This window comes from Salmo trutta, chromosome 11 (genome assembly GCF_901001165.1).
Source record: "Salmo trutta chromosome 11, fSalTru1.1, whole genome shotgun sequence".
Classification (NCBI taxonomy): domain Eukaryota; kingdom Metazoa; phylum Chordata; class Actinopteri; order Salmoniformes; family Salmonidae; genus Salmo; species Salmo trutta.
Window position 1 is genome coordinate 6,398,605 of NC_042967.1, and position 16,834 is coordinate 6,415,438.

A 16,834-nucleotide genomic window follows, 5' to 3' on the forward strand; every position below is an offset into this window, starting at 1 on the left:
CCCTGTGGAACGCTTTCGACACCTTGCAGAGTCCATGCCCCGATGTATTGAGGCTGTTCTGAGGGTAAAGGGTGGGGGGGGGGGGCAACTCAACAGTAGAAAGGTGTTCCTAATGTTTGGTATACTCAATGTGTATTACTGTGTAATAGAATGTGTCACTGTCTACACAACATTAGAAAGGTGTTCCTAATGTTTGGTATACTCAATGTGTATTACTCTGTAATAGAATGTGTCACTGTCTACACAACATTAGCAGGTAATAGCAACATCTGACTGTCCCTCTCTCTCTCATCCTCACTCTGGTACATATACAATTGAAATACTTTATTTTGAAATAGGTTACCTATTTTTTTTGTCAAAAGTGTACCAAATGTGTGACGTAGGCAGTGGTGTGTGTGTGTTTGTGTGACAGACCTAACAAAAACAGATATTTGGGTAGAAAAGGGTATTTTAATCAAAAACGTGTAGTGTGATGGTTAGCAGTCAAACCTGAACTGAACAAAAGCAAAACCACATGAACTTTGGACATTTCACTTTTATCTTCTCTGTCGCTCCACTTTTTATTTCTCACAATGGATAGTCACTCCACAGGCTGAAAGACAAAACAGTACAAACACAATATTTTAAGACAATTGTATAATTTCTCATTACTGTTATGCACAACGTTACTTATGATACTGTATTGCTGGAATACATTTGTAATGGTCCAGAATCAAGTGTGTGTGTGTTTTTGAGAGTTTTTTTGTGTGTTTTTGACTGTGTTTGTGGTGTGTGTACACTCAGAAAAAAGGTGCTATCTAGAACCTAAAGGGGTTCTTCGGCTGTCCCCATGGGAGAACCCTTTGAAGAACCCTTTTTTGTTCCATGTAGAACCATTTTGGTTTCCATGTAAAACCCTTTCCACAGAGGGTTCTACATGGAACCCAAAAGACTTCTACCTAGAACCCAAAAGGATTCTCCTATGGGGACAGCCGAACAACCCTTTTTTTCTAAGAATATACATGCATTTGTGTATGTGTATGTGTGCATCTGCTTGTTCGTTGTGTGTGTACTATTCTGATCATAGTACCAGTGTGTGTAGTCCGGGTCTGTGTCTGCGCTAAGCAGCATGTCTCTGATCTCCTGAGGGGGGTTTAACCCATGCTGTGCAGCTCTCTCCCACCGCTGCAAGCGACTGATACCTGATAGAGAGAGATAGAGTGTGAGTACAGTGGGAGTAGGAATGCTACTGTAGATCATATAACACTATGAGATACAGGAAGGAAAACAATTGGATTGGTTTAAAACCATTCACAAAGCAATACGTCACAGGAGAGGAAACGCTAAAACATCACACTATAAAGGAACTGTGCAAAGACGAAACACTGGCTCTCCGCTGTGCTGCATATTGTTATTATGAACAACGGTATTAAAAATGTGTTGTCAGATAGTTGCTGAATTTTACCTGTGCAGGGTCCATACCGCCAGTCCTGGTCAAACTGCCTCAGCTCCTGCAGCTCTATCTCTCTGGCCGTGAGGGGGCGCGGCTCAGTGTCTGATTGGACGAGAGACAGGAAGCGAGGTTAGAGTGACACCACCATGACCAATCACATACAGCTGGGCAATAGTGCTCTATTGACAAGTTGAGTTGCATCACTAATTTCCTCTCCGGAGACCGATAAAACTATTCTAGCACGCTATTTCATTTTATTCATTGTGTCAATACAATTATTTGGGTGTCATTTGAAAACAGTTGTTCAATTTCATACTCTACTATGTTCCATTTGTCTTGAATGACTGCTGTGTGGTTTGCTGGACACACACACACACACACACACACACAAGTCTAACCCTTCTGGGGAGGCGATGGGGCCCTCTTCTCTCTCTTCTCCTCTCTCCTGGATCTCTTTACCACCTTGTAGGAATCGGTGATCAGAGCTGCACGTTTGGCCGTCATGGCTGACAGACAGACAGACAGACAGACAGGGTGTGTTTTCTACTGACATTGATGAGTAGGTAGTGTTTCTATTTCAATAGTCAAATTCAGAATCTGGGTTCTTGTTTCGTTTAAACCAAGTCTGCAGTATAGTTTGCGGGTTGACGTTACACACAGGGCATAACTACATTTTGACACAGCGACTGAACGTCCGCCCCCAACCTCAGTTCCTTTACAAATGGATTGAGGTGTCATGCAAACATTAGCTGCATAACTTGCAATTTCGACCATATCTCGCCACCAATGCAAAGTATTGTGAACATTTTGTATGCATTACTATCATATAACCTATTCTGCGCGTTTTCATTGGTTTCTTGCACTTGTGCAATTCTTTGCGTGCAAAAACGTTTTTTATCAAGCCCTTGATATTGTTTTATAACATACCAGATCGCAATTCTGTTCGATGTCTTTCCACTTCGGTTTTTGCCTGACGATCAATTTGTATGTTCTCATGAACAAAACAATCAAAACGCAACAAACCCGGACCAAGAGAAGAAAAAAACGTCAAACGTAACACATAACAGCCTTGGCCACGTCACTTTCGACGCACACGACGTAAAGACTTCACGTTCTCCCCACGCACAACATTACAAGTTGACAGCTACAACACAACGGTTAGTATTGTAAACAAGACGTTATTCCACAGATCAACTATAATCGGTAGACAATAACATAGTAATGGCACCATTATAGCAAGCTGCACTATATTGCATAATAGTTTTTACATGTCATAAGGGTTATTTACATGTCTCAGTCCCAATTTGCTTGACAGCTGACAGCAACACATAACAAGCAAGCTTGGTCGGGTTGTTATAATCATCACTGCAAGGCCTACTATGATAAATTGTTGGGGCATGCAGTTCATACAGGCTTCCATATAAATCGTTTAGATGTATTTCATTCAATATTTAGTCCACTTCCTGCACATAAAATGTAAATCATTGAAACAATATATATTTCTTACAAATGTGGAGTTAGACAGTGATATCTCTATGAGTTTGTAGTTAGTTTATACTATAGACAGTACAGTACAGTAGATACGGTGATAATATTATAATAATTATATATTCCATTTAGCAGAGACTTTTATTCAAAGCGAATTACAGTTGCGTGCATACACTTTATTTACGAGTGATCCCGGTAATCGTACCCACCGTCCTGGCGTTGCAAGCCCCATGCTTTACCAATTGAGCTCGAGGACCAGTATAATGAAGGCAGATGGTTGTCCTCTGTGTGTGGTGTTAGAGGTACAGTGGCTCCTGAGGACCAGAGGAATAGCTGCCATGGGCGACCCACTGGAGTTCAGTGACATTTACCAGGAGGTCAAAGGGTCGTGGGTGCGTGTGTGTGCATGCGCGTGCGTGTTTGTGCGTGTGTGTGTGAGAGAAATAGAGAGAGGGAGGACTCGAGGAGAGAATGTTTGTGTGTGTTTCTGCACAGCAACAGATATCTGACAATGCAGTAACAAGTCAACAGTTAAAACCTATTACCAACTTTTCTAAATGTGTGTTTGTCTATGTTTACGTCAGGTGTTTCTATACAGTATATGTACAGTTGAAGTCGGAAGTTTACATACACTTATGTTGGAGTCATTAAAAATCGTTTTTCAACCACTCCACACATTTCTTGTTAACAAACTATAGTTTTGGCAAGTCGGTTAGGACATCTACTTTGTGTATGACACAAGTAATTTTTCCAACAATTGTTTACAGACAGATTATTTCACTTGTAATTCACTATCACAATTCCAGTGGGTTTAGAAGTTTACATACGTCAGAAGTTTACATACGCTAAGTTGACTGTGCCTTTAAACAGCTTGGAAAATTCCAGAAAATGATGTCATGGCTTTAGAAGCTTTTGAAAGACTAATTGACATAATTTGAGTCAATTGGAGGTGTAGCTGTGGATGTATTTCAAGGCCTACCTCAAACTCAGTGCCTTTTTGCTTGACATCATGGGAAAATCTAAATAAATCAGCCAAGACCTCAGAACAAAAATTGTAGACCTCCACAAGTCTGGTCCGTCTTTGGGAGCAATTTCCAAACGCCTTAAGGTACCACGTTCATCTGTACAAACAATAGTACGCAAGTATAAACACCATGGGACCACGCATCCGTCATACCGCTCAGGAAGGAGACGCGTTCTGTCTCCTAGAGATGAACATACTTTGGTGCGAAAAGTGCAAATCAATTCCAGAACAACAGCAAAGGACCTTGTGAAGATGCTGGAGGAAACAGGTACAAAGGTATCTATATCCACAGTAAAACAAGTCCTATATCAACATAACCTGAAAGGCCGCTCAGGAAGAAAGAAGCCACCGCTCCGAAACCGCCATAAAAAAGCCAGACTACGGTTTGCAACTGCACATGGGGACAAAGATCGTAATTTTTGGAGAAATGTCCTCTGGTCTGATGAAACAAAAATAGAACTGTTTGGCCATAATGACCATAGATATTTTTGGAGGAAAAAGGGTGAGGCTTGCAAGCCGAAGAGCACTATCCCAACCGTAAAGCACGGAGGTGGCAGCATCATGTTGTGGGGGTGCTTTGCTGCAGGAGGGACTGCTGCACTTCACAAAATAGATGGCATCATGAGGGAGGAAAATTATGTGGATATATTGAAGCAACATCTCAAGACATCAATCAGGATGTTAAATCTTGGTCGCAAATGGGTCTTCCAAATGGACAATGACCCCAAGCATACTTCCAAAGTTGTGGCAAAATGGCTTAAGGACAACAAAGTCAAGGCATTGGACTGGCCATCACAAAGGCCTGACCTCAATCCCATAGAAAATCTGTGGGCAGAACTGAAAAAGTGTGTGCGAGCAAGGAGGCATACAAACCTGACTCAGTTACACCAGCTCTGTCAGGAGGAATGGGCCAAAATTCACCCAACTTATTGTGGGAAGCTTATGGAAGGCTCCCCAAAACGTTTGACCCAAGTTAAACAATTTAAAGGCAATGCTACCAAATACTAATTGAGTGTGTGTAAACTTCTGACCCACTGGGAATGTGATGAAAGAAATAAAAGCTGAAATTAATCATTCTCTCTACTATTATTCTAACATTTCACATTCTTAAAATAAAGTGGTAATCCTAACTGACCTAAGACAGGGATTTTTTACTTACATTTAAGATTAATTGTGAAAAATGTAGTTGAAATGTATTTTGCTAAGGTGTATGTACGTAAACTTCCGACTTCAACTGTGTGTCAACACTATTTACTGTGTTTTCCCCAGAATGACGGCCGTCTGCGGTTCGGTAGACAGAGTGTTGTGTATAAGAGCAGTAAGACAGGGAAGGTGGACAGCATCCCATCTGTGGAACTGTCTCAGGCCCAGTGACCACCAGCACCGGGCACATCTACAAATATGACGGCTTCAGAGACACGGTGACCAGAGGGATGGGGGGGAAGAGAGAGGGATGAGGAGGGTAGAGGAGAAGTGAGGAGAGGAAAGGGGTGGAGGAGAGGAAAAAAGGAGGGAGGGTGGGAGGAGAGAGAGAGGGAGGGAGATATCGTTGAGGGGAGACAGAGAGATGGAGGGAAGGATGCAGGGGAGGGAGGTATGGATGATGGAAGAGAGAAAAAATGAGAACAGGGAGGAAAGAGGTGGAAAGAGGAAAGAATGGGAATGATAAGAGAGTAAAGAGTGAGTTTGGAGTAGGAACGAGATCAAAGAGGAGTATAGAATCATTTGAAACCGAAAAATCTGCATGGAAAATAAACATTGTCTTCTCTCTCTACATCCCTCTCCTGTCTCTCTCCAGGGCTTTGAGAAGATATCTGAGTACTTCAAAGCACACTACAAAGTGGAGCTGTCAGAGAAGGAATTATGTGTGAAAGGTTGGAACTGGGGCACCGCCAAATTCTCTGGTAAGGACAACAGTACCACATATTCAAGTTCTCAGAGGCCATTTTGGTTATAACATTTTGGCTCCAACACAGTCTAGTTGCTATCCCCAGGCCCTCTCCTGGCATTCGAGGTGAGTGACAGCCCAGCATTTGAGATCCCCCTGGCCAGCGTGTCCCAGTGTGCCACGGGGAAGAACGAGGTGACGCTGGAGTTCCACCAGAACGATGAGGCAGAGGTGTCGCTCACGGAGTTCCGCTTCTATGTCCCGCCCGGGGACACCGCCACCACGGAAGAGGGGCCAGAACCCGTGGAGGTGGGGGGGCTGTGTGTGAGCGTGTGTCTGGTATAGGCTTAAAGAAAGGAAAAACCCACACTCACTGAAATGTTCTTTAAGTTGTTAATGGTTTTTTTGTTGCAGCGGAGATCAGAACAAATGGATGGCAGCGTTCGTCAAAGTCTGGTTTAGACTCCCATATTAGTCCCATATTCAGATTCAGAAAACTTTTAACGTCCTCAAAAGGCAATTCATTTTGCAGCAGTCAAAGTACATACAGTCAAGATCATATATTAAACTGTAAAACACAACAACAGAACGAAGCAACTGATATTTACAGTAAGTCGTCAGGATAATGCATAGTCTCTCATAGCATCCAGTATTATGGATGTTTTTGTTTGTTTATGTTTTTCTCCCATTTTTCTCACCAATTTCGTGATTTCTAATTGGTAGTTGCTATCTTGTCTCATCGCTGCAACTCCCCAACGAACTCGGGAGAGGCGAAGGTCGAGAGCCATGTGTCCTCCGAAACACGACCCTGCCAAGCCGCACTGCTTCTTGATACACTGCTCACTTAACCCGGAAGCCAGCCGCACCAAAGTGTCGGAGGAAACACTGTCCAACTGATGACCGAAGTCAGCTTGTATTATGGATGTTTTGACCTTTTCAGTCCTGCAGAGCAAACTCTTCTCCACAACAAACTTCAGTGTCAGGACTCAGCGACTAGACATCTCTGTCTGAATAATGAGACACTCAAACGGCTTGGACTGGCAGTCAACTGAACTGCCACCAACCGTCAAGTTCAACTTTATTGGGATAAAAAATCGACATGTTAAATCTGAAATAAATGAGTATCTACTGGGGATTTGAACAAAGATCTCTGCCAAATGCCTCAAATTAATAAATTAATAAATGTAGATATTGCATGGAATGTAACATGTTTTGTCCCCCTCTCAGGTGTTTAGAGACAGTGTGCTGTCCAAGGCAGATGTGATCCAGGCTACCGGAGATGCTGTGTGTATCTTCAAAGAGCTGCAGTGTCTCACGCCCAGGGGCAGGTACATACGCACACAACTTTACACACCTTTACACACACACCTTTACACACATATACACACACATACCTTTACACACATATACACACACACCTTTACACACATATACACACACACCTTTATGCACACATATGCAGGGGCAGGTAGGCACACACAAACCTTATTCATGCCAACTACCCCTTCAACTGTGGCAAAAGTAGGAAGATGTGCCCCTTTACTTTGTGACCCCCCTGCCCCCCCCCCCCCTTTCAATTAAATTAAATTCAAGGGCTTTATTGGCATGGGAAACACATGTTAATGTTGCCAAAACAAGTGAAATAGATGATAAACAAAAGTTGAATAAACCAATACAAATGAACAGTAAACATTACACTCACAGAAGTTCCAAAAAAATAAAGACATTTCAAATGTCATATTATGTCTATATACAGTGTTGTAACGATGTGCAAATAGTTTAAGTACAAAAGGGAAATAAATAAACATAAATATAGGTTGTATTTACAATGGTGTTTGTTCCTCACTGGTTGACCTTTTCTTGTGGCAACAGGTCACAAATCTTGCTGCTGTGATGGCACGCTGTGGTATTTCACCCAATAGATATGGGAGTTTATCAAAATTGGGTTTGTTTTTGAATTCTTTATGGCTCTGTGTAATCTGAGGGAAATATGTGTCTCTAATATGGGCATACATTTGGCAGGAGGTTAGGAAGTGCAGCTCAGTTTCCACCTCATTTTGTGGGCAGTGTTGCACATAGCCTGTCTTCTCTTGAGAGCCTTGTCTGCCTACGGCAGCCTTTCTCAATAGCAAGGCTATGCTCACTGACTCTGTACATAGTCAAAGCTTTCCTTATTTTTGGGTCAGTCACAGTGGTCAGGTATTCTGCCACTGTGTACTCTGTTTAGGGCCAAATAGCATTCTAGTTTGCTCTGTTTTTTGTAAATTGTTTCCAATGTGTCAAGTAATTATCTTTTTGTTTTCTCACGATTTGGTTGGGTCTAATTGTGTTGCTGTCCTGGGGCTCTGTGGGGTCTGTTTGTGTTTGTGAACAGAGGCCCAGGACCAGCTTGTTTAGGGGGCTCTTCTCCAGGTTCATCTCTCTGTAGGTGATAGCTTTGTTATGGAAGGTTTGGGAATCGCTTCCTTTTAGGTAGTTGTAGAATTTAACGGCTCTTTTCTGGATGTTGATAATTAGCGGGTATCGGCCTGATTCTGATCTGCATGCGTTATTTGGTGTTTTACGTTGTACACAGAGGATATTTTTGCAGAATTCTACATGCAGAGTCTCAATATGGTGTTTGTCCCATTTTGTGAATTCTTGGTTGGTGAGCAGACCCCAGACCTCATAAACGGCAATGGGTTCCATAACTGATTTTTTTGCCAGATCCTGATTGGTATGTCGAATTTTATGTTCCTTTTGATGGCGTAGAAGGCCCTTCCTGCCTTGTCTCTCAGCTCGTTCACAGCTTTGTGGAAGTTACCTGTGGCGCTGATGTTTAGGCAGAGATATGTATACTTTTTTGTGTGCTCCAGGGCAACGGTATCTAGATATAATTTGTATATGTGGTCCTGGTAACTGGACCTTTTTTGGAACACCATTATTTTTGTCTTACTGAGATTTACTGTCAAGGCCCAGGTCTGGCAGAATCTGTGCAGAAGATCTAGGTGCTGCTGTAGGCTCTCCTTGGTTGGGGACAGAAGCACCAGATCATCAGCAAACAGTAGACATTTGACTTCAGATTCTAGTAGGGTGAGGTCGGGTGCTGCAGACTGTTCTAGTGCCGTTGCCATTTCGTTGATATATATGTTGAAGAGGGTGGGGCTTAAGCTGCATCCCTGTCTCACCGCATGGCCCTGTGGGAAGAAATGTGTGTGTTTTTTGCCAATTTTAACCGCACACTTGTTGTTTGGATTTTATAATCTTGTATGTTTTTCCCACAACACGACTTTCCATCAATTTGTATAGCAGACCCTCATTCCAAATGAAGTCAAAGGCTTTTTTGAAATCAACAAAGCATGAGCAGACTTTGCCTTTGTTTTGGTTTGTTTGTTTGTCAATTAGGGCGTGCAGGGGGAATACGTGGTCTTTCATATGGTAATTTGGTAAAAAGCCAATTTGACGTTTGCTCAGTATATTGTTTTCACTGAGGAAATGTACAATTCTGCTGTTAATGATAATGCAGAGGATTTTCCCAAGGTTGCTGTTGACGCATATCCCACCGTAATTTGTCTCCACATTTGTGGATTGAGGTGATCAGTCGTTGGTTCCAAATATTGGGGAAGATGCCAGAGCTAAGTATGATGTTAAAGAGTTTAAGTAGAGCCAATTGGAATTTGTTGTCTGTATATTTTATAATTTATTTGAGGATACCATCAACACCACAGGCCTTTTTGGGTTGGAGGGTTTGTATTTTGTCCTGTAGTTCAGTGGGTTCTGGTAGTCTTTAATAGTTGATTCTAAGATTTGTATTTGATCATGTATATGTTTTTGCTGTTTGTTCTTTGTTATAGACCCAAAAATATTGGAGAAGTGGTTTATCCATATATCTCCACTTTGAATAGATAACTCTTGGTGTTGTTGTTTGTTTAGTGTTTATGGTAGGTACACCTATAGATAAGCTATAGGTGTACCTACCATAGGAGTCCACTCGAGGCCTACCATTGAATTTGTACATCTCTCTCTCTCTCTCTCTCTCTCTCTCTCTCTCTCTCTCTCTCTCTCTCTCCTCTCTCCTCTCTCCTCTCTCCTCTCTCTAGGGAGGGAGTGGAGAAGCGTTATAGGGGGAAGCTCAATAAGAACATGTCAGGTTCTCTCTATGAGATGGTCAGCAGGGTGATGAAGGCTCTGGTCAACAAGAAGATCACCGTGCCAGGAAACTTCCTGGGGTAAACACACACACACATGTTTACACACACACACACACATGTTTACACACACACACACACACACACACACACACACACACACACACACACACACACACACACACACACACACACACAAACTTCCAGGAGTAAACACACATTCATACACACACCTCTAAGACAAGACTAAGCAACATGAATGTCAGCCGCGTGCAGTAGTCGACGAACTGTGCCGATTCCACATTTAAAATCATCTGGAAATGAACGGAAAATGATGTCCGATGTTCTGTGGTCAGAGGCGATAGGACGGCCAACTGCTGCGCACAGCCAGCGTTCATGTTGGTCTGTCTCTATCACACTCTCATTCCACTCTAAAATCGAACTTTCTCTTAAAGCTCTAACTCTCTCCCCTGCAGTCACTCGGGGACCCAGTGTATAACATGTTCCTACAAAGCGTCGTCAGGCCTGCTCTACCCTCTGGAGAGGGGTTTTGTCTACGTACACAAGCCCCCCATGCACCTGCGCTTCGAGGAGGTGCTGTATGCTTGTTATTTGTCCTTATGGGACATTCAAGTATCTTTTTTGTTGTTGTTCTTTCATTCCTTCATTCGCAGGCCTACATTGGACGATAAAGTAAACGTCTACTTCTTCTACTCCTTCTTCTGCATCCGTCCAGGTGTCGTGTGTTAACTTCGCCAGAGGCACCACCACCACCACCATGCGCTCCTTCGACTTTGAGATCGAAACCAAGCAGGGCACCCAGTTCATCTTCAGCAGCATCGAGAGGTGACGGATACACACGCATACACGAAACGCACACACAAACACTCACACACACGCATACACGAAACGCACACACAAACACTCACACACACGCATACACGAAACGCACACACAAACACTCACACACACGCATACACGAAACGCACACACAAACACTCACGCACACGCATACACGAAACGCACACACAAACACTCACACACGCACATACACAAAATGCACACACAAACACTCACACACAAGCATACACGAAACGCACACACAAACACTCACACACACGCATACACGAAACGCACACACAAACACTCACACACACGCATACACGAAACGCACACACAAACACTCACACACACACACACATACACGAAACGCACACACAAACACTCACACACACACATACACGAAACGCACACACGAACACTCACACACATGCACTTATACATACACACACCTTTGTCACGTCTCATCTTTCACTCCATCCACTCTCTTTCACTCTCTCTATCTCTCTGTCAATGAAGGGGTACGGGAAGCTTTTTGACTTTGTGACCCGCCAAGAAGCTCAGCATCAAGAACAGAGGATTCAAAGAGGTAAACATCTCACCTGTTCACCTGTCAACTCCACTATTTCACTCTTTCATTAGATGTGCTTTCATCCCTTCGTCCACTGACCTGTCCTCTCTGTCTCTCTGTGTTGTGGTCCAGTAGAAAAAGGTTGGTCCTGTACGGAGGTGGTGGTTTGGTTTTAAACTGCATGGTGTGTGATTTGGGAGAATGTTATGATCAGGATTGGGGGTGTTAATTGCATTGCCTGTCTCTTATGGAATTGTGGGGGTGGGAGGAGTCTAAATCTATGTGTGTTATTACTGATGATATAGCAAAGTGACACCTAACTTGGTAAAGTGTGACAACATTTTACATTTTGTTCACTGTGTATATTTCCCACAGTTAGTTAGCATCTTTACATGGGTTGTCTGCGTTTTACAATGAATGATATTGCCTTGTATTACTACAGTAGTACTATGTATTTACTATGATACTACTATGTATTTACTATAATACTGCTGGGTATTTTTGTCCTGTCAGGGTATGAGGGGTAAAGATGACATGTTGGAGAATTCAGACGAGGACGAGCACGATGCCTACCTGGAGAGGATGAAAGAGGAGGGCAAGATCAGAGAGGAGGCCAATGACAGCGATGACTCCGATGGAGAGAGCGGTGGCAGAAGGCTTGGCCAATCAGATGGCGAGAGCAATGAGTGACAGGAGGCTGGGCCAATCAGAGGGTGAGAACAGTGAGTGACAGATATTGCTGAGCGATTATTTATGTCGGTTCGGTTTCGGTTTGATTCTTAAAAAATAATCACTGTTTTCGATTTCGGTTTAGATCATTTTTGTAAATATTAAATGCACTATGCATTATGTGGGTTGAATGCTGTAACAACAGAGAATAAAACAATTAATACAAGTCCCATGATGGTAGTGACTGCCCATTACTGCTTATCACTTATTAACCAACATTTATTCACATTACTTAACGTTAATAAAATATTTCGGTTGTTGTGTATATTACATTTGTTTTATTTTATTAGTTTATTATTTCATTCCAAGTCATCATCTGACCTCTATAGAGCTGCTGCCTATGCTGTCTGACAAAATCCTTATTTTAGTAGTTCTTCAAAGTAAATAAGTCATACTTTTATGACCATACTTTTAATACCAACTATCAATCACTTATATCATGTATTTTTTTTAAATGCCTTGCGAATCAACTGCTCTCTATTCCTCTCGATAGCGCATTCTTATGTCTCTTCTCTCCCTCTCGGTGTCTGTCCTGAGTAGGCGCGCAATGCAAGTAGGCGCACAATGTATTATGGTCATTGTAGTTATTTACCATGTTTTCTGCACTAAACAGTATAGAATATTGGCCTGTTGGAAACTACAACTCTTTACTACATCACACAGTTCGGACTTGACCTAATTTATCTCTAGAGTAACTGCACATTGGGATCACAGGGGAAAAAAACGGAACGAAATGGAACTCAAATAATTGAAACGATGTCAGTCAGGGTGAGAGTGGTGAGTGACAGGAGGCAGGGCCAATCACAGTTGTTTCTCTTGTCTACCAGATTAGTCTTTTAACCCTGGAGAGGAGGAGGATGACATAGCGGAAGAGTATGTATTTGTTTCCAATCCATCACTCCCTTCAATTTACCGCTTTTTTTTCAATGTTTTTATCACTCAATCTCTTTCACTTTCCCCTCTCTCTTCTCATCCTGCCTCCCTCTCTCTCACTTGTCTACTTTCTTTCACTCTCACACTTTCTCTTTCTCTCACACTCTCTCTCTTTCTCTGTCTCCTCTCTCAGGTATGACAGTAAGGCGTCAGCCAGTGACAGCAGTGCAGCGGGGGGAGACAGTGACAGAGAGAAAAAGAAGAAGAGACCAGCCAAGAAGGCCAAACTGGTGAAGGAGAGGAAACCATGCAAGGTAAAGGAGGGAGGAATGGAGGGAAAGAGGGAGGAGAGGTAAAACTAAGTACCTTATCTGAAATGAACCCTTCTTTCCTCCCTTCCTTTCTATCTCTCAACCTCTCTCCTCCTTTTTCCTCTTTCCTCTCTTTCTCTGTCCTTCCTCCTCTTTGCGTGTTCTCTCTCTTCACCTCTGTTTTTCTCCTTCTTCCCTTCCACTCTCCCTCCCTCTTTTCTCCCCTCTCCCTCCTTCCCTCTCTCTCCTCAGAAGAAGCCGAAGGACAGTGGCGCCCCCAAGAGGCCGATGAGCACCTATTTCCTGTGGCTGAACACCAGTCACGATAGCATCAAAGCAGAGCACCCTGGGATATCCATCACAGAGATCTCCAAGAGGGCCGGGGAGATGTGGAGGGAATTGGGGAAGGAGCAGAAAGTGGAGGGAGGGAGAGGGAGGGAGAGAGAGAGAGAGAGAGACCAGTATTGCAATTGTCCTCCTCTCATCCTTCCCTCTTGTCTTTCTTTTGCTCTCCCTTTCAATAGTGTGAATAAATGTAGTGCATTATAAAAAATGTAGTTCATTTTTGATCTATTCACTATCTCTTTCTTTTTCTCCGCCCGATTCCTCTCCCTGTGTCTCTCTGTCTCTCCCTGTGTCTGTCTGTCTCTCCCTGTGTCTCTCTGTCTCTCTGTCTGTCGTGGAACGCGGAGGAGGCGAAGAAGGACTATGAGGGAGTACAGAAAGAGTGGAGGAGGATCCTCTGCCCACTCCAAAAAGTTCAGTATCATGTCCCCGTTAAACACCTACATCCTACACTCTTACAAAAAAAGGTTCTGGATAGAACCAAAAAGGGTTCTATGCTTGCTTCATACAGTGCATTCGGAAAGTATTCAGACCCCCTTCACTTTTTCCACATTTTGTTACGTTGCAGCCTAAAAAAAAAGGCAGCGCGCTTGGAGTTTGCCAAAAGGCACCGAAAGGACTCTCAGACCATGAGAAACAAGATTCTCTGATCTGACGAAACCAAGATTGAACTCTTTGGCCTGAATGCCAAGTGTCATGTCTGGAGGAAACCTGGCACCATCCCTACGGTGAAGCATGGTGGTGGCAGCATCATGCTGTGGGGATGTTTTTCAGCGGCAGGGACTGGGAGACTAGTCAGGATTGAGGGAAAGATGAACGGAGCAAAGTACAAAGAGATCCTTGATGAAAACCTGTTCCAGTGCTCAGGACCTCAGACTGGGGCAAAGGTTCACCTTCCAACAGGACAACAATCCTAAGCACACAGCCAAGACAACGCAGGAGTGGCTTCAGGACAAGTCTCTGAATGTCCTTGAACCCGATTGAACATCTCTGGAGAGACCTGAAAATAGCTGTGCAACGACACTCCCCATCCAACCTGACCGAGCTTGAGAGGATCTGCAGAAGAGAATGGGAGAAACTCCCCAAATACAGGTGTGCCAAGCTTGTAGCATCGTACCCAAGACAACTCGAGGCTGTAATCGCTGCCAAAGGTGCTTCAACATTGTACTGAGTAAAGGGTCTGAATACTTATGGAAATGTATATTTCCGTTTTTTATATTTTATACATTTGCAACATTTTCTAAAAACCTGTTTTTGCCTTGTCAGTATGGTGTATTGTTTGTAGATTGATGAGGAGAAAAAACGATTTAATCAATTTTAGAATAAGGCTGTAACAAAATGTGGAAAAAGTGAAGGGGTCTGAATACTTTCTGAATGCTCTGTACATGGCTTCTACATCCGCATTGCTTGCTGTTTGGGGTTTCAGGCTGGGTTTGTGACATTGGCTGATGTAAAAAGGGCTTCATAAATACATTTGATTGATTAAGATTCAATATAGAACCAAAATTGGTTCCATATAGAACCCTGTAGGAAACCCAAGGGTTCTATATGGAACCAATTTTGGTTCAGTGAAGAAGAACCCCTTGGGTTCTGATCAAAGAACCCTACAAAAGGGTTTTATATAGAACCTGAGTGCCATATTCATGGGTTGCCTGTTTCATCACAATATTGTTTTGAACGTTCATTTTGGACTGATGCCCGACTGAGCATTCTACTCAATGCATCGTCAATGAGTGTTGATGAAGATTATATCAAAAGTGCATTACAGTGACTTGGAAATACAATGACATTCAAAAGGAGACAAATAATTAGTAGGAAAACCATTTGTCATCATTTTGATGTCGCCATATTGACTTTAGACGTTAGCTATCTAGCTAAGATTGAGGAGAGGCCACCGGATTTTAGCTCGCTAACATTAGCATTGCTAGCTATTTGTGACAAACTTTGCTAGCTAATGACCACATTGCAATCTGTAAAGTACATTTGACGACATGATAATGCTGTCAAAGTTGTTTCCTACTAAATATTTGACTACTTTAGTAATGTCATTGTATTTCCAGGCACTGTAGTGTAATTTAGACTAAACCGTAGTTAGCCTCTGTCCAGAGTGACTGGGTTTCTCACCACTTTAGGGCACCACTATGGCACCGCCGAGTGACGGAGGTGCAACCTATGAATATGAAGAAAGCACTACAACCCTTTTTGATTCTATCCAGAACATTTTTTTCTAAGAGTTTAGATACAATTGATGCACTACTTGTATATAATTTACAGTGTACATATAACGTGGGATGGTTTCCCAGACCCAGATCAAGCATACTGCTAGACTAGAAATCATTTCTAATTGAGATTCTCCATTGAGCATGCTTTTTAATCGAGGACTAGGCTTAGTCTGGGTCTGTGTCATAGATTATCATAGATTATCATAGATTATCATGTAAGAGTTTTGTTGATCATAACACCAAAAGGTGCATCATATTTGAAGTATTTTTGTCTGAACGTTTGCTTATTTATCCTGTCTTGAATATATCTCTTCCTCTTTTTCATGTGTTCAGGTTGAGGAAAAAGAAGGGAGGGAAGAGTGATGAGGAGAATAAGAAGGGGAAGTCTGGTGGAGGGAGGGAGAGAGAGAGGGAGACAGGAAACGACAGCTTTAAGAGCAGGGAGTTTATCTACAGCGAAGAGAGCTCCTCAGAGTCAGAGGCAAGGACAAACGCAAGGTGAGGATGCGCATGCACACACACACTGTACTTCACATACAAAGCATTTTGCTACAAGTATGGCATTTCAGACAATTGTTTTGTTTAATCATGTTCACGCCTCTTCTTTTACCCTCTCTCTTTCTCTCTCTCCCCCCTCTCTCTTTCTCCATCTCTCTCTCAGGGTTCAGATGAACAAGAGGAGGAGGTGGCCTTGACCCCACCCAGTTCTGACTCAGGGTCAGACTGAGGCGCGCCTGAGAGGAGAGGGAGAAAGAGAGGGAGAAAGAGAGGGAGAAAGAGAGGGAGAAAGAGAGGGAGAAAGAGAGGGAGAAAGAGAGGGAGAAAGAGAGGGAGAAAGAGAGGGAGAAAGAGAGGGAGAAAGAGAGGGAGAAAGAGAGGGGGAAGGACATGGAGAGGGGAAAGAGGGCAACGTGTGGAGAGGGGTTGTGAACTCTCTACCGCCCTCTGTTCCTCTCTCACACGCTAATTATATTCATGTTTTAA

The 16,834-nt window shown here is 43.0% G+C and overlaps 1 protein-coding gene and 1 pseudogene across 1 annotated transcript; one reads left to right on the forward strand and one right to left on the reverse strand.

Moving 5' to 3' along the window:
- Nucleotides 1–430: 430 nt before the first annotated feature.
- pold4 (DNA polymerase delta 4, accessory subunit) lies at nucleotides 431–2,516 on the reverse strand. The gene is made up of 5 exons (XM_029766085.1): nucleotides 2,360–2,516; nucleotides 1,831–1,938; nucleotides 1,445–1,534; nucleotides 1,070–1,181; nucleotides 431–592 (listed from the first exon to the last, which is right to left on the reverse strand). The coding sequence occupies exons 2-5, from the start codon at nucleotides 1,934–1,936 to the stop codon at nucleotides 568–570; spliced, it is 333 nt and encodes a 110-aa protein (XP_029621945.1). The 5' UTR covers nucleotides 1,937–1,938; nucleotides 2,360–2,516; the 3' UTR covers nucleotides 431–567.
- A 676-nt stretch (nucleotides 2,517–3,192) lies between these two features.
- LOC115202152 (FACT complex subunit SSRP1-like) lies at nucleotides 3,193–16,585 on the forward strand (annotated as a pseudogene).
- Nucleotides 16,586–16,834: the final 249 nt, after the last annotated feature.